The 18449-nt window shown below is 36.7% G+C and overlaps 1 protein-coding gene across 1 annotated transcript in view; it reads right to left on the reverse strand.

Moving 5' to 3' along the window:
- Nucleotides 1-537: 537 nt before the first annotated feature.
- MPP5 (membrane palmitoylated protein 5) overlaps nucleotides 538-18449 on the reverse strand; it is a 56670-nt gene continuing 38758 nt past the window's right edge. Inside the window, exons 4-14 of the mRNA XM_032692113.1 lie at nucleotides 16454-16531; nucleotides 15591-15737; nucleotides 14789-14950; nucleotides 11799-11876; nucleotides 10714-10897; nucleotides 9577-9648; nucleotides 9034-9105; nucleotides 8133-8300; nucleotides 7174-7376; nucleotides 5674-5784; nucleotides 538-3598 (exon numbers count right to left, since the gene is read on the reverse strand). Of these exons, the coding sequence (XP_032548004.1) occupies nucleotides 3422-3598; nucleotides 5674-5784; nucleotides 7174-7376; nucleotides 8133-8300; nucleotides 9034-9105; nucleotides 9577-9648; nucleotides 10714-10897; nucleotides 11799-11876; nucleotides 14789-14950; nucleotides 15591-15737; nucleotides 16454-16531 (1452 nt within the window). The 3' untranslated portion in view covers nucleotides 538-3421. The remainder of the gene's footprint in view (nucleotides 3599-5673; nucleotides 5785-7173; nucleotides 7377-8132; nucleotides 8301-9033; nucleotides 9106-9576; nucleotides 9649-10713; nucleotides 10898-11798; nucleotides 11877-14788; nucleotides 14951-15590; nucleotides 15738-16453; nucleotides 16532-18449) is intronic.

An 18449-nucleotide genomic window follows, 5' to 3' on the forward strand; every position in this document is an offset into this window, starting at 1 on the left:
TCACTGAGTCCAACCTTTGACTGATCACCACCTTGCCAGCTAGTCCATAGCACTAAGGGCCATGTCCAGTTATTTCTTGAACACAAATGGTTGTGTTCTTTGTTCTTGAAGACATTGGTTTGCAATCAGCAAACCGAACACACGCCCCAGAGCTAACACTAGTATATTGTCTCTAGTACTACCAGTCTGTTCAAGGTAAGCATCTTGTTTTAAACAGGATCTGGCACTTAACTGCAGATGCAAGGTAAGTGCAAGGAAATGAATTTCTACTAACACCTTTAAAAGTCATTGTAGAACTGTATGAAGCACGAGGCCTCTTCTTTTTTGAAGCTGAACACAGCACAGCTGAACAGTAAGTCCATAGTCTGTTGTAAGATACAGATTAGTTTGAAAGAAAGACATGTTGGACATGTTGTTACCTCTCCCATGGGATGGATGGTGTCAGAAGGAGCACAGGACATCCCCTAGGGCACTGATGGGTCACAGCATGTTTCACACATTCAGCACAGTGGCAGAAAGAAGATCCGGTACGAGAAATAAAATTGTACAGTGATTTATTTTAAATCTAGAAATATTTTACATTTTTACATTAGTGTGCAGTTCATGATGTCTCAAAATACAGAGTGCAGATACATGTATAAAAGTACAAGTGGGGCTAACCACAGGTCTCAGTAAAGTTACCTTAATTATTTAAGGCATGAAACCCCCTATCTAATGTTTTGAAAAGTCACATTTAATTACATTCAAAAATTCTTTTATGCAATTCAGCTAACATTTATTTTTAATTAAATCTGGACTGGTAAAAATGCAGATACCCTCATTTCAGTCTGATACAGCTCACTACATAACCTGTGATAAAGTCAAAGAGTTTCACCAGTGAAGTCTGCATATTTTCTTTTACTCTCAAGGGAACTAGCACACATTTTTCATTAGAGACAATGATTTCTTACACAAGGTAGTTCCAGGTCCAAACTGACAGCAGACTGACAGTCAAGTACACATTTCAGTGCTGCTCAAACCCCTCCTTTCAGCAGGATACATTGCTAACACCGGTTATAAACTATCATAGCACCTCTCTATGTGGATGTCAGCATCTGTGTGCCTTGGGAATTAAGAGTAAAGCTGAACTTCAAGCAATATGCTTTAAGTCTACATTCAAAAGCTCATTTGTAAAAAAACATTCTGTACAACATTTCAGAAAAACTGGGGAGACAAACATTGGTGAAATAACATTAATGGCATGATTTACTGAGACTGATGCTGCCTATGAACACTGAATACCAATGGGACTTCAGCAACCACCTTGAGCTGATTGTGACTGCAAGAATTTAGACAGCACCTATGTAACTTGAGCTAGGTTACCCTTACTCAACACACATTTTACTGCTTCCCACCTTCTTGTCCACCTATGAAACAGTCAATACCCAGAAGCCTAATACGTCTGGCAAGCATCTTTCTTAATGGGTATAATCAATAAAGTATATCCAATATACCTGAACATTGTAGTTCTCATAAACTATGGATGAAACTGAGAACATGCCTGCAATGTGAGGCAAAAAGCCATTATTTTGAATATCCATTATCATTTCTAACACTAACTTGAACTAAAGATATTCAAGTTTGCACCCCCTTTTCTTTCTGAAGGGTCATTACTAATCTCAACTAATCGCTTAATTGCCTTTCAGCCATAAATACTAATTAAACTAGCAAATCAATTTGCTTTCTAACAAGACAGGAATGCACTCTATCCTTCCATTTTTCAATACAAAAATGTACTGAATATTTGTTCAGTACCTAGGATAGTTGACAATTTCTTTATATCTGCTCTACACTCTGAGCTCTCTAGCTACAGGTGTGAATTTGTTCCATTAATGTTTGAAGAAAGAATATATGCAAGATAGAATGGAAAACATTAACTACTTTTTCATCCTTCAACATTAGACAGGAGTGAACTACACACTGACATAACTCCAGTGTTTTACCTGTAGGAACGAGGAAACACTATGGCTAAAATGAAAAGATATTCACAGTTAAGGTTCTTTGTGCTACCCCAAAACCAAAATAGCCAAGATACTACTATTCAGTTAGGGTCAGCGACAACAGCCCTACTGCAGACTTAGTAGTTAAACCTTCACATCCAGAATAATTTGAGGATGCAGAGATGTTCCCATCTGCTTTGCAGAATGCACCAGGATACAGACAGATCTTGCCTTTTGTTCCCTTGTTTCAAGTTGGTTTTTTTTGTTTGAACCATTAAAAATATTCCCCTTTTTTGTGACTTCTCAGTCAGTTACCAGTGTTTTACACATATTTTCACTGCAGTACTGAGCAAATGCAGGACAATAAGTTGGCTAGTGAATTACAATACTCATAACATAGTAGCTACATTCAGCTATTTGACTTCCAGTTAGTTGTCCATTAGTCCAACAGCCACAACATGAACCATTTGCAGAGATTAAAAAACCACACTGTCTTCCAGTGTTCAGCACATCAGTCTATTTTAGTCAGTATTCTGTTATAAAACATGAGAATTTCAGTTGACTTTCAAGTAGTATGTCTTATAACTATACCTTTTCACAAAAATATAAGCTCTGCCTTTCTAAATACCTCTACAGATCTGCGGAAAACAGTGGCTCCAATCAGTCAATCAGTATTTTAAAGAAAATATAATAAAAATATCACATCTAAAAGATCAATATAACAGTCATCTTTGGACCTAAAATTACTGTGCAGTCAAATCTGATTTTAAAAGTCTGACTAAAAAGATGCAAGGATTGAAATATTTACATTATACACATTTTCCAATTACAGTGCTATTAGAAAGTGGAATGTCTGAGAATTAAAATATTAACTCAAGCCTCACAGGGCAGCCCCAGATCAGAGCAGCATCTTCATTCTGTGTATTTTTGGAACAGGAGAGGTTTCTCATTAATATTTTTCACATGTAGATTATATCTCTGCCCAGTGATCTGTAGAATGCTCTTGAACTAGCATCATGTCCCACAAAGTCATTAAGTGTTAAATAATATTTATAACTATGTGACAGCATGGACTATATATATATACACATAAACACACTTAAAATCTTTGTTGTAAGGGTGACTAGGTTAAAAAAGGTGGATTTATGTATAAAAGTAGCTGCTAGAAAAATCTATCTAAAGCCTTAGAATTTAGTATTGACACAGTCTCCATTTCTAGACCACAGAGAAAGAAAACTTGGACAATCTTTAGATCAGTTAAATTGGCTCACAAGCTGAGTAGCGTATTTTTCGTTAATACGCAATTTCACTGGCAAAGGATGCAGCCACTGAAGTCTAGAGCTCACAGCTCACATGCATTTATACTAGAATTGAGCAGGCCTACACACAATCTCCTCGGAAAGATAACTAGATTAAAGTCCACTTGTCGCTTGGAACTGCTCTCATCGTAGCCAGGTAGAGGGCACCCACTGGGGTTCTGTGTCAAGCTTGTTTATTAACCGAAGTAATTCTTGATAGGCCTTATCAAGGTCAGAATTCACAATTGCCGTATCAAAGTAGTGGCCATTGTTCTGTTCCATCTCCCTTGTCTTCTCTATGATTTCTCTCAGCTCTTCTGGCTGCAATCAAAAACAGAGTTAGTGTAGGTGTGCAAGCCTCTCACAGTAACGGAGTAGGGAAAGGTAACAACTCAATTTTTTTACACAAATTCTCATGGTATTGCTATTGGCTATGGAAAAGTTTACAGTAACACTGAACCATGATACATTATTTGAAAGCTAAGGACATTCAAGACAATCCTGTTTGATTTGCCTTAAGTGGCAAACTGGAAATAACTGCCCCAGGCTGAGGAAAATGAGGAAGATCCAGCACTGCTCATTGCACAACACTGATCTTACTGAGGTTCTTAAATCATGTTTCTGAAAAATAAGTGAGGTTGCTAAGCTCATTATCCTTTCTGAAAAAGACTGAAGGTGGCAGAGATAGTGTGAGAGAAAGGCTGAATGGTGTAGAACAAGACAACATTCCTCTGAAGGTGCAGCACTGCAAATGCCAAATAGCCGAAGGCGACAGCTGTCATTGGTGAAAACTGCTCAACAAACAGCAATGAGAACCACAGGGAGACTTATATGTTTAAGCTGACCAAATCACCATAACAGTGAATAACATTGCAGAAAAATGAAAACCACCATTTGGGAGCTGGAAGGGACTATGTCAAAAGCAAGAATATTGCAGATGTAGATAAATGATACAAAGGGAGAAGTAGACATGTTTTGCTTTACTTCACTTCAGATTTTTTTTTTTTACAATTAGCTGCTAGAAGTGTGTTTATTTTCCTCTTCTGCAACTTAGTTTTCTATTGTATAAAGGAATATTCAGGTATAATTTCAAAAAGGACTTCAAGCCTTCAAGATTTTTTTTCTTAGTCATTATATACTCTTGATAAAATCAAAGTAACATACAGGCATACATGCAAGAAATACCCTTTTCTTTATTGGGGAGGGGGTTTAACATGAGAACATGTACCCCCTTGAAATAAATACAACTCCAATACTATTAATCAGAAAGAAAACAGGCATTCTTTAACACCAAGAAATGTATTCCTTTTTATTGCAAATGGATTCCTTGACTACTGCAGCAAGAATCCAGAACCTACAATGTTGCAATGTTTACATAAAATAAAGTGTCATTAGTTGCATAAACATGAAGGAGGAAACACACCCATTTAAAGACTATGATTCCATTTGACTCAAGGGTGAGGGGGGGAAGGTAAAAAGAAAAATCCCTCTCTTTTAACACTTGGACTTTAATGGACTTCTAGGTCTTGCATCCAAGTAAGCAAAACAACACAGCCACAAAACACAGTGAGGTTTGATCCGTGACCAACAGCCATGTCAGGAGTCCCTCTGAGTTATGCTGGGAAGATTGTTTTTCCTCAGTATGAACCATATTATGCTCAGCTAGTACTCTGAAGATACCACGGCAGCAAACGGCTCCCACCAACCACCACAGGGTAGATCTCAGTTGAAAAGCTACTTCATTGTCCTAGCAATAAGCACTTTGTGTATTGTAAGCTGACAAAGAAATTTTCTGAGCTTTCAGATGTCTTGGTTTAATCTATGGCTTTTGAGTCCATTCTGCAGAACTACCTTCTCAGTAACTAAACTGGATCTTAACTGGATAAGCTCAAATCTTGGATATGACTCTGGCTGAACATGAAAAGTGATCCTACAGGACCAAGCATTAAAATAATTTTATCTGAATAGTTTTGAATTTTCAAGTAAATGCTTTCCCAAGGGCAGGTAAATTCTCAAAAGAAAAACAGTAATCCTTTGCTCCACAGAATTATTCCCAGGTTTACTTGGGGACAAAGCTGGGTTTTCCACAGTTTTGAAATAAGAGTTCATATTTTTGTACCCAAATGCAAGGATCCCCATGCAGAGACCTTGTGCCCCAGGATTACTGATTTAGCAGTGCATTTTCGTTTCTAATACCTCTTGCATCACATTAGACAAAAGCATCCTGAACCCCTCCTTTAGTATGGTCCGCCTACTAACCTGGAACACACAGATCCCAACCACACTGTTTCACTGCAGTGGTAATTGTCAGGACCATTACTGGGTCCCAATTCCAAAGAAAGTGCACACATTTACCAAAGCCAACATGGTTTCAGAAGACATGTAGGACACCTTACCTTTGGGTTTTTCCCTTCTTTGGCCAATAAAGCTCGTAGTCTCTCTTGTGAAGGTGGTGCAACAAATATAATATATGGCTTCAAGTCAGAGTTACGTAGTGTCTTCAGTGACTGCAGAAATAGGATTTATTAAATATTTAACAATTCCACCCAAGAAAAGGGCATTTAATGATGCATTATTCATGTTATAATTGATAATATACTCTTCAAACACGAAAACTGTACAATATATTAACAACAATATAATTAATTAACAGTATTATCATCACCACTCACAGTTAAGCCACCTTTTCCTACAAAATTGATATTCCAACATTTTTCAGCTTCATGGAACTGAAACATTTACTTTTGTTCAAGTATATTATTCTTAACTAAACTGAAGGAATGGATCTTTTGGTATCCAAAAGCAAAGAAAAAGTCATCTGCATTGAGGTAAGTGTCCTTAGAATGCTAAGGAATGGTATCAGCTTTGAACAGAGAGAAGAGTCTTTAAATACTACAGTTTACTTTGAAGACTACAGTTCAACCCTTTCTGTTTGAAGATTAAAATAGAAGTATCAGATACACTACTACAGTATGCATAGCATTTTGTTTTGTCAGGTTACATTTATATTGAGAGACAGAAGTAAAGAAATACAAACTGTCATTCGGTTTTTCCAAAAGGCCTACTACTCTCTGTGTCTCAGGACAAACAACTTGTCTCTGAAATAGATTTTTTTAGCCACAGAATTTAACAAATTTTTAAAGAGTTGTGAATTTTCACTTTATGACATGCTTTGCAATACCCACAAGGTATTCTAGTAAAGTATCACATGGTCCCAACTGGTGATAACTAATTGTTGACTAATTACAGCTTCAATACTACCAGACTTTACTGATGTGTCTGAGTTTTAGGGCTTCTTTTGCAGATCTACAACAGCAGCAGACCTCACACATATCATGTGTATCAGAAAACGGGCTGTGTTCCAGGACTCTGCCTCTTCCCATGTTTCACTAAATTTCCAAGTTGAGGTCTGCAAACATGGCTTTCCTCTCCATAACCAGAAGGTCACAGCTAAACAGCTTTTCAATATTAATGATGTCATATACTTTAATCCTGAACTGGATTTGGAAACTGCATTAACAGTCCCAAAAAACACTTTCCAAGTACAAACAATTTCCTCTCCATCTTCAAAAATCTCAGAGCTCACAGAATAATTGGAGGACTGAGAGACACAAATCTTATTTTAATTCATCTTTTTAATTCAGATGGTTTCCAGATACTTAAAGCTGGTGAAAAGGCCCCTAATACCTGTAGCGGATAAAGATGTGCATATTTACAAGCAAGGAACAAGAAGGCTGTATAATACACTGTATAGTCAACTGAACATCACTGAAAGAAAACTTGGAATAAATATGGACCTTGAAAACACACTCATTTTATATAAACCAAACAGAGCTCTGTAGGTTCTCACAGCAGCTTCTACAATTAAAACACGAGAGGCAACATTTTTGCCATACCTGGGTGTGAAGATTTAAAAGGCATATCTTGCCTGAGTTGATTACTTGGCGCACGGAGTCTATGCTAGTACCATAGAGGTTCTTTTCAAACTCTCCATATTCAATGAACTTCCCTGCAGCTATGTCACTCTCAAATGCCTGTCGAGAAACGAAATGGTAATCCCTGCCAGCTGCTTCAGTCTCTCGCCTACTCCGAGTAGTATCTACAAGCAAGAGCAACAAAAGAAGACATTGAGAGTGATACACCTGTAGAACTGAAGAAAAGCAATCAGCATTTCTCTTAGGAGAAATGTTGCTAATCAAGCAAAAAAAAACCCCACCAACATATGGAATATCCAAGAAATCCATGTATTTTATTTTATACAATAAATGTCCATGGTCAGATTAAGTTGTCAGACTTAATTCAAAGGTTTCACTTACATTATCTAGACGATAAAAAAGTAGCAAACTACGAAAGGAATAGTTTTAACTGTGCAGTTGTGATCTGAATGTGAAAACAGCCATTAGTTGTTTATAACAATATATATTGCTAAGCTGTTTGTAAACATAATCCAGGGTACATGAGACATTAAAAATATAATCATCACTGAAATATAAGTAGTTTGGAAAGGCACCAAAACCACCTAAACTTAAATTTATGCAGGACATTTGGTTAAAAATTCTTTGCCCTATATACCAGTTTCTTTTTTAAACTTCTCTAACTCACTCCAATTTTATGCAAACTGGAATAAATGCATGCCTTATAATGCCTTTATAACACTGTGTTGAGACACTGGATTTGCATTAACTTACCAAAGCTATTTTTTGCCATACAAGAGGTCACTTTCCTTGCCCATTTTTCAAGAGCTCAATATATACTGCTCAAAGCCCCCAGGATCCTAATTACTATTTTCAACACAACAGGATTTGTCTGCAGACAATGTTTAGAATACAGAATCTTATCTGCCTGTCAAACTTACGTGGAACTGCAGAGGCAAAGCGATCCACTTCGTTATTCATAAGTCTCTGCCGCAGCTCGTTTTGGCCGCAGTTCTGTGGGCCAATCAGGACAATGGGACGCTTCCTATTTGCTGGTTGATGATACAGTGACATTTCCTCGTAGGTCAGAATTTCCTCATTGTCATAATCTTGAGAGAGAACAATAAAACAGTCACAAATACTTCGCTAACAGCTGCATGTACTGCCTGTCATGCAGTATAAAGTTTGAGGTAGTTCCCGAACTCTCTGCCCAGCATCTCTGAGTCACCAAAGCAACAGAACCCCAAAGATCATCACTTGCTCAGTAAGATCAGACTTCTTTTTCTCCCTTTCTTGAGAAAGAAAATGTGTCTCCACTTACTATTACTCATATAAGTAGCAGCATAAATTCAGGAAACAACTTTCTTGCCAAGGAACAAGTATCTAGTATAAGAATGACACTTTACACCCAACAACAACAAAAATCATCCCAAGTACTTGTGTAAGAATATAGTATAAATAGCCTATAAAAATCTTTGTGGAGAAGGTTTTTGTTTACTAAACTTAATTATGCAGAGGGAGATGACATTACAAAACCATAACAAATTAGTTCACCATTGTAAAATTATGAGTGCTTCCATGCCTAAAAAGCTATCTATTTTTTACCCCTATAATCTGGTCTTCATTAAAGACACTAAATGACCCTACATATCCTGTCACCTCTTTTACATCTTTCACTAAATGCTACAACAGAACATACTACTGCTCTTACAGAGAACTTCATCAGCTATTATTTCTAACATCATATCCTGAATTTAAGCATTGTTTTCACAAGGCTAGTTATGGAATCTTTTATAGTTATATGTGTATAAGTACATATATTCTGGAAAACATGTTACTCACCATCATTTTTATTTGCATTGTATAAAATCTTTTTCCGTTTCTTTTTGTTCTTCTTTGCACACCAGAGTTTTCCTGAAAATTTTATTTCCAAAACAAAAATCACCACAATCAAACACCCATACAGCAAAAATCCTCCTATTCTACCCACTATCTGGATCTTTAAAGTGGAGAATTTATTCTGCAGTTTTGAAAAGACATAATATCCTTCTGCTGATTACAGTGGTCTGGTGTATTAAGCAAATGTTCATGTCAAGAACTTAAACTGAGTCATGGCAGATAAAATTCTTTAAGAAAAAAGGGGCTTTCCAAATTCCCTACATTATCCTAATTACATTGCACAGTTATTAAAAATCCCACGTGATTTATACAACTAAGTGCTAAATTGAGACCCATAATTACATAAAGACTTTCAAAGAATCATCCCACTTGTATTACAAAAAACCAGAATAATTTTCTACAACTCCACAATGACAAGGTTCAATATATATCACTAATTAGCACCTCCATAAAAGATTTTTTTCCATTGGAAAACATATATCCAACCTGATTTTTCAGGCTCCTTGTCTTCTTCTATGGTTTGCTTCATTGCTTCTCTTTGTTGCTGAAAACTTTTTCCTTGATGCATTAAAAAAAATGAAAAAGCACAAGAGCCATTAACATTTAGAAACCACGTCCATGCTTTTTCATAATGACTTACTCATTTGACTTTTTCCTAAGCTTTTACATCTCTGAAGGTTTCAGGAGAATAAAACATATTCTTTTAAAAGAAATTTAAAAAGAGAAATTAAAATTTAAAAGGAGAAACTAAAATTACTACAAAACTTAATACTTAAAAAACATATTAATCAAGAAAGACTTGCAGAGCATTTGTAGCCTGGAAAGACTACACTTTCCCACTACGATGCTATGGTTTTCTAACTATTTTTGTATGTCAAATATGTTCTATTTACATGAAATATTTTGGACTTCAGTTTAAAAACATTAGCCTATATTTAAATCGGTGTTTCTCTCAACTTATTCAAACATTCATAAAGTAACAGCGGGATATTTTATGGAATTTGAAAAGTCTCTTGTTCGCTGTGTTTAACCGATCAGCAGATCTTAAATGGACTAGAGCACAATAATATCGCAATGCAAAAATTATAAACTGACTTGAAGTCAAAACTCTGAAAACCCTGTTACTTGAAGGCCCTCAACAATGAGAAAGAAAGCCTGACTGTTACAAGCAACTAAAGCCCTTTGGTAAGTGAAAATATACAGAGAAGTCACCACAAAAAAGATACTGTATCAAGTAGTTTATTTGAACAAAGTAAGAAACCTCACAGCTGCACCCATCTCCAGAGAACTGGGTTACAGTCCCCTGTCTCTGCTGCAGCCAGAGGGAACTCTGAATCCAGAGTCCCCACAGGGTGGAGGAATAAAGGAAGAGGACATTAGCTGTTGAAAGGCGACCTGCAGTGGCAGCAGCAGCCTTACTCTGGTTTAACAGCGATAACACAGTGATGCCTTTAAAAAGTCAACTTTTAAGTGACTTACGTAGCCAGCAGTAGGTTCTGTTGCAAAAGGTTCAGTGTCACAGACATTTGAGGCAATGGATATTTAAGGGTATACAAGTCTTTGAAAACCTGACAGCTCCTGTGGCTATGAGAACTGTCAAGTTTTTTCTAGAGGTTTATTTACCAGGGATAAGGCCTGCCAACGGCTGATTATCTTCATCTCCATCTCTGTAAGCCTGCCACCAGTTTGGATCTTCTTGACTGATCACATGGAGAATGTCACCTTTTTGAAAAGACAGGCCTAACTCTCGGCAGGGGACATAAGGGTCATCAGAGGGATCATAGTCAAAATGCGCTTTCACATGTATCTGTGGGAGATCAAATGTAAAATCAGAAAAAAACCACCCCAGTGACTTCTGAAGAATTACACCCCCTCTTCCTTGACTGCACTGGAGCTCCAATATATTAAAACCTCCAAGATTCTGTAAAATGCAAACTTTATCTGGGGCATACAGGAGTACTGGAATGAAAACATTACCTATGTTAGCAATGGAAAAGACACACTTTTGCTAGGTTGGACATAAACGCTTGAATTTAACTCTCGGTAATTCTCAACTCCATGAAACTTCCTCACCATTTCAGGAGGCAACCTCCCCCCCGCCCCAACCTACTGATTTTAAGTTCTTTGCATTCAAAAATTATCAGAGATATTCTAATTGGTTAAAATACCTAATAAACACACAGACTGAAACCAATATCCTGGGCTTTAAGTGAAGTTTCACTTGTACAGTATTTTGTCACCAATCACTCATGTCTGGGCATTTTTTCTTCAAACTGTTAAAACCATCTCAAGAAAAGTACGTTAGACAAAAAGATAATAAACAAAGCTTCCAGTATACAAACCTTTCCTCTCAAAGCATATTTGCACGTTCCATTGATCCATTTTCTTTTAATACATACATGCATATATATATATAAAAAATAGAGAAATTCGTAAATTCAAAATAAATTCAGAACCACATAAAGTTCTACTTTTACAACTTCTTGCTATTTTAGAAACTCAGTTAAAATCATACTAAGAGTTTCAGCTTAAGACATCAATAATTTTCAACAGTTAATTCAGGTGTCAGTCTGGTAACAAATCAATTTAAATGTTTAAATTTTGGTTTTGTTCCACAATGTAAATGACCTAGTGAAGAACTTTCTACACATTACTGGTAAAATAAATTATGTATCACCAAGCACAAGAACACATGTAGAGCTACTTACAACTGTTTCCTTCACAGGAGGTGGCTTGCTCTGCTGACTGGGAATCAATACAAAGGTCAGAGTACCGTGCATGTCGGCCTGAGAGGAAAAATACACTCTTCATATACAGTATCAAAATATGGTTTAACCTTAGGAATTTTAATAATGTATTTTAGGAAATGCTTTAAAAATCCCCATAAAGGGCTGCTCCTAACAGCGCATCGTCTATCCCTTAACTGGTTTAAAATACATAGTACAGATACAGATGCAGTGATTCTGTCAGGCTAGAAAGCCAAATGTTGATACTCAGATTTTAAAAGCCTAGCATTCTATTAACTGCTTCTATCTGAAATGGTGAAGCTGGAATTCTGTCAGGAGAAATGGGTAACAATATTCTCTTGTTCTGTTCAAAAATACCAACAAGTGGATCTACGCTGGGAAGAAAAAATATATTAAAAATATTATTTTTCTAGAATTGTTTAAATGGAACAGTATATTCAAATCTAAACATTTCTACTACGATTTTATGCTGTTAGCATTATTAAAGAATGCAAAACACTGTTCAAAAATTTAACTAATATACTCAAGTCCTGCATATGTGAAGTACTTAATATCAACATTGCAGTCACCCTTGCAAATGCATGTATCTCAAAAAATTCAGACCTAAGGCTTAAAAAAAGTAAATGTAACTGAACATAATATGATGAGGCTGCAGGAAAGGAAAATCCACTATTTTCAGTCAGCATGCACAGTTCCATGAGGAATGTATATAATCTCACAGTGATCATGTGAATAGTCTAAAGTCACATGTAGTTCATTATCATTTGACTAGCAAGTAATGAGGCAAAACTAAGGAGGTCAGTAATTTCCTTCTCCAGTGCTTAAGTATTCTGGGGGGTCTAAAGTATTTTAAAACTTTATTTCCACATTAAAAAATACAAGTGACAACATATAAAGAATTAAAAGTATTATTTTAAAATAATTGTATTAAAAATATATTTAAAGAAATACAAACATAAGGTTATGTTTATTTTTTTTTAATATTCAGCAAGTAATTTTCTCTTATGCTAATGTATTGTGGCTTGAAACTTTTTATTCTTTAACCCTAGGTTGCAGGAGCTGCTCAGGAACAGAATAAGCTCTCTGCAGAGAACTGAACTGCCAGAGTTGAATTACCTGTTAATCACCTACACAACACTATTTTCAGAAGTATAGGACATAGCTAAATATGGCTTGGAAAAAACCCAAACAGATGGAAGCAGAGACAATTACAGAATATAAAGAATCTCAGGTATCTTTGATCCAAAAAACACATGGACATTGAAGGCTTTTCAAAGAACTGTAAGAATCTTTCTAAACAGCATAAAAATTAAAAATAATATAACGAAAACCTCCAAACTCCACACATTTCTTCCTCTGCTTCCTTCTACTTGACCTCATTGCATGAATTAGCTGAAAATTTCTATCAGCAAATTTCAGAAAAAAGTCCAACTGAAGATGAAAATTGTCCATTAAAAACTAGTGTCTTAGTGTACCATAAGACAATTTCATCTATGGATATCGCTGCCTGTTCTTCCTACAATGACACAACTTAGAGCAGAACCCAGGTCTTTTCCTGATTCTGTACGTCTGTAGAACATAAATCTACTAAGTAATTTGAAGATTTACTAAAATGTATTTTTCCTCTCCTTTTTCCCCCCAAAGAACCCTATTAAATAAGTTCTTGTTCATATTTCCAATGTTTTGTGTCAAAGTTATAAATTAACTTCAAAAAGAATTGTCATTTGCATCTGTTTTCACTTGGACAGAATGGTCTTGCCTGTTGCCAATTGGACAACAGATTCAAAGTTAAGTTCCAGGTGTCCCAATCCATAGTAGGTGCCAGGGAAAACAGAAAGCAAGTGCAACTGGGCAACAGAAAATACTGGTAATTGCCAGCTTTTGACATTCTGTCTCACAGGACCTTTTTGAAAACAAGTACCTCTGCATCTACTGATTCCTGACAGATTTCTTGCCTGCAGTTTTGCCCAGCTGCTTTTCAACTCAATTCTTGTCATGAATGGTGTAATAAACAGAAAAACGTCTCTGTTAGCAAACTGCTAGACAAAAGGGCTTTTATCAGGAGGGAAAGAATAAGAAGTCTAGTCATGTAAAGGTCCCATGTGATACAATTTGTGGTGGGTTAAGTCTGGTCTGGCTTGCAACTTAAGCACTTATCAGCTCCTAGAGCACTCCCGCTTCTCAGCAGGATGGGCAGAGAATCGGAAGATCAAATGCAAGAAAAAAACCCTCATGGGTCAAGGTGAAGACAGTTTAACAAGTGAAGGAGAAAAACCCCAACCCAACTAGTAATGCAAAAGCAGTCACTCACCACCCAGTTTTTACTGCTCAGCATGAAATAATGTGGCAAGATACATCACTGTGGTCAATTTGGGTCAGCTGTTCCAGTGTGTCCCCTCCCAGCCTTGTGCTCACCCCAGCCTACTTGCAGGCAGGGCATAGAGTGAGAAACAGAGAAGGCCTTGACACTGTACAAGCACTGCTCAGCAATTGCTAAAACACTGGTGCTTATCAACACTATTTCAGTCTAAAACCAGCCTAAAACACAGCATCATATAAAGTGCTATGAAGAAAATTACCTCCATCCCAGCCACACACTACCACAATCACACAGCCACACATCTCTCTCAACCAGAGACAAAGATGAAAAGTCATGGCTTTTCAGAGCTAAACAAAGGTTTTCTTAGAAATCACTAGAAGTCTAAAGATAATAGCTTGGTTCTTCTACATTTGTGGGCTTCACTTTCACAGATAATTGCCATTATACTTATCAATATCATCTTATGCATCAGAAAGAAAACTTGAAATGGCCCTTTATGTATAAACACCAGGTACTAGAATGACAATATTTTTGAAGCTAAATATGAGTAAAATGACAAGTAGAGTGAACAGGCACTAGACTTATGAAATGACTATTTGCTGCAGAGAAAACAAGAAGTGTTTCAACATACCAGCAAGTCAAAAACTTCATTGACATCTTTTCCACGAATCTCAATGCCATTGATCTCCAGAACTTCATCCCCTTCATGTAACAGCCCACTCTTCTCTGCAGCACCTCCTTTCACTATTCGACTAATGATAACAGAATCCATTTCATTGCGAACAGTAGCACCCTGTGTAGCAGCAACACATTCTGAATTTATTATATATATGAAACTCAAAGCCATCTATTGTATATATTCCAAGACAGTGAAAGAACTATGCTGAAAGACAATGCAAGTTAACAGCTCAGATGTATACACCCAATGCTCCAATTCAAAAAAACACTACTTAATTCCTTCAAGCTACACTAAAAACTGAAGAATTTAATTGCTCCACACCATAAGATTATTTTTTTTACAAACGTAGTTCTAAGGAAACATTCATTTGAAAGATGCAATAGAAGATGATATCACTAAAAAAACCACCAAATCAAAACCAGAAACCAATCAACCATAAAAACTCACACCCAGTTGGCAGAAGGCTCTAAGCTCCCCTTCAGCCAAGCTTGGTATAGTGACTCATGTCAAGATCTGTCCAAATCCAAGCTTACAGAAGTTGAAGAGATTTTACAAGTTCATATGGCTACTGCTAAATGAAGTTAAACACAGGTTTACCGTGAGTGACTGTTTCTCATTTTGGAGGGAAGGAGGGAGAGTGTTTACAAGTCAAACATTGCCTTCACATTCAAATTCCAAAAGTTTCATAGCAATCCGAAAAGGATAAAAAAAGCTTACTTCCTTTACACATAACTTAGTGAGTACCAGTACTTACCAATGGAATATCCCGAGCTTTCTCAATGCGAACTATTTTAACCGTCTCCCCTCCGTACACACCAACATTCTCATAAATTTTTTCATCTGTCATAGGCTCTGGTTGCATTTCTTGTTCTGCAACTTTATCATGAGCCAGTAAAAGTGCCTGGTGTTAAACAAAATCAAATCAATTACAGAAAATGTCACACTTGATACGTATACAAAATAGTACAGTTCAACGAAATTCTGCAATTTCAATAGTCTCTGTAGGTTACAGAATACTGTAAACTGACTCAAGCAATTAAAAAAATAATTTATCGCAACTATGTAGCACCTACTGCTTTTTAAATCTTTTCTTTCAAATTGGAAAATAATAAAAAAGCAATTTTGAACACAACTGTGACTGTACTTCTGGCTTCTCTGTACAAAAAACCCCAAACACTAGTTTACTATGTATGTGACTGCAGATTCAGACATAATAAGTTTTGCAGTGAAAACCAGTTACATCACCACCCCAGGACAAAATTCCCTTTATGCATCCTATGGTAAGCATGAAACAGCTGTCAAAGGTAAAAACATAGATAAGCAAAGCAGCTCATGTGTTGCCCTGTTGCTACTGATCAACTGCTACATTGTTTATGTGCAAATTATCCTGTAAAACTTGTAGACTGTAGCAAGGGCTAAATATAATAATAAACTACACTTGATTAGAAATTTTCATTGGTTTCTGGAAACTGGAAACTCCTCATCCTAGAAAAATGAAGGTTGAGGCATAAAATCAATCCTTGCCCAGTCAGCCCAAGACAGTATAACTTATTTTTTGCAAATGAAAACAACAATAAGAAATACATCCATTAGATTAGAAGTTTCATTTTGTTTTACCTGCATGTGAGGGGCATTCAGCAAAGCATTAAGCTCCTGTCCATCCTTATGGTGGCTGGGTTTCAAAACACACTGTACCTAAAAAGAAATCAAGCAGTAAAACTCTCAATCTACCCAGTGATTTATCAACCCTCCCCTGTCTACTCAAGCACAACCCTCTATTGCCATTACTCATTTCACTGAAAATAAAGTATATCCATGTAGTTACAATGGCTGCAGATTGAACTTAATCTGGTACACATCAGGAAAACATGCAATGACACCACAGGACTAATCCAGCACATCTTGCCTCAGTAATTATCTACCAAATCTAAGCTGGTACTCAGTATATCACACAGATTTGTCAATACCAGAGACTGGAAATGAGCTCAGGTATCACAAAAATGCACACAAAAAGAATTAAACTCTAGAAAGTTAGTGAAAGTTAGTGATTTCACGTTAGTGGAATCAATCACAATGTGTTATGTGAATATGCTGCTGGGCTTTTAAACCAGCAGAGAAGTCCTCCTTACATAAAGGTGAGGTTGAAGAAGATACTTTCCATAGCCATTATCCTCTGGCTTAATTTGACCAAAGGCACACAGGTCCAACAGCACAAATGAACACAGACACATCAAGAGCAGATTATACATATCAGAGCAGCAGCTTTCAGAGAGACAGAAAACATTTTTTCCAAGAGCTTTTTACTCCTACAGATGAGGTAATGTGCCATCAGAGAATCAAGAAACTAAAAGTTTCAAAGAGAAAATAAAGCATTTTGTATGATCTAAGAACATCCAAGGGAAAGCCTCTAGCCTAGGAGCAATTATTTACAGAAATGCTAACAACTCTCTTGGATGCAACTAGATGGCAGTACTGAGAAAAGTCAAGAAAATTTTAAATTCTAGCAGAAGCCTCTAAATGAACTGTTTCCATGAAGCAGGATCCTCACATAGCCAGCCAAACACTGCCACATGGAACAAGTTCCCATGCTTAGCAATATACCTGGCATAACCTCCTAATGCCTTCCTTTTGACATCTCTAGAGCATATCTCATGGTGAATGTAGTATACCTCAGAACAGCCAAACAAGAAGACAGATTTAAATTATTTTTAAGTGATTTCTTTAAAATCCTAGAGAACAGAAAGAAGTCAGTTTCACAGAAGTCTGACTTCAGTCATACCTCTGAATTAGCCAGGAAGCTATTACGCCTGGTTTAGAGTAAATTTTAGAGTGTCATATAGCGGACAGAGCTCTGTAAAGGACATATTTCACTAACAAGTTGTCCTGTGTAAACAGAAAAGAGTCTTCTATACAACAGACTTTCTCATAGAGGCTTATTTAAGGTCTCTTAACTTTCAAAGGACTTTGAATTCCTTTATTGAAGAAGACACAAGAAGCTTTAAAGTCTTATTTATCCAATCTTTATAACCTTTTTACAGGAAAGCCTACTCAGAAAGCAACTTGGAAGTCCTGCAAGCAAGACAACCTTCTGAATGCAAGGTCAGAGGCTGCGGATTTGGCAGTGGAAAAGAAAGCAACCCGGTCCAACCGGTTATTCTGTGTGTGGTGAACATCCTTTATTCAAGTTGAATTTTGTCTTTGAATAATTTGATTATTCAAAACTTTATTGGCTCCTCCCTTCTTTAAGAGAAAGATACATCTCTTATTTGTTTATTTAATGAAGCGCCAGGAAACCTTTAGGCTGCCAAATACACCACCTATCACACCAGTATTGCTGCATGCCAGAGTCCTTTGTAACTCATGGTAATGAATCCCACAGCTTTATCAGACTAAGAAATTTGAAGTAGCCTGTCATTCCAGAAGCGAAACACCACATAAAGCATGAATTGCACTGAATATGTGGCAATACTTGCATTTTCTTAACTCTTCAGACTAGTTTTTATTGTTAATTATGTTAACTTTAGTTCAAGCAGCCCTCCAAAAGCTATCAATTTGGTTTCACTCTACACACCACAGTTTGGAGGCATGTACGGTGGAGGCATGTGCTGGAGTG

Source organism: Chiroxiphia lanceolata, chromosome 6 (assembly GCF_009829145.1).
Source record: "Chiroxiphia lanceolata isolate bChiLan1 chromosome 6, bChiLan1.pri, whole genome shotgun sequence".
In the NCBI taxonomy this organism is placed as follows: Eukaryota; Metazoa; Chordata; class Aves; order Passeriformes; family Pipridae; genus Chiroxiphia; species Chiroxiphia lanceolata.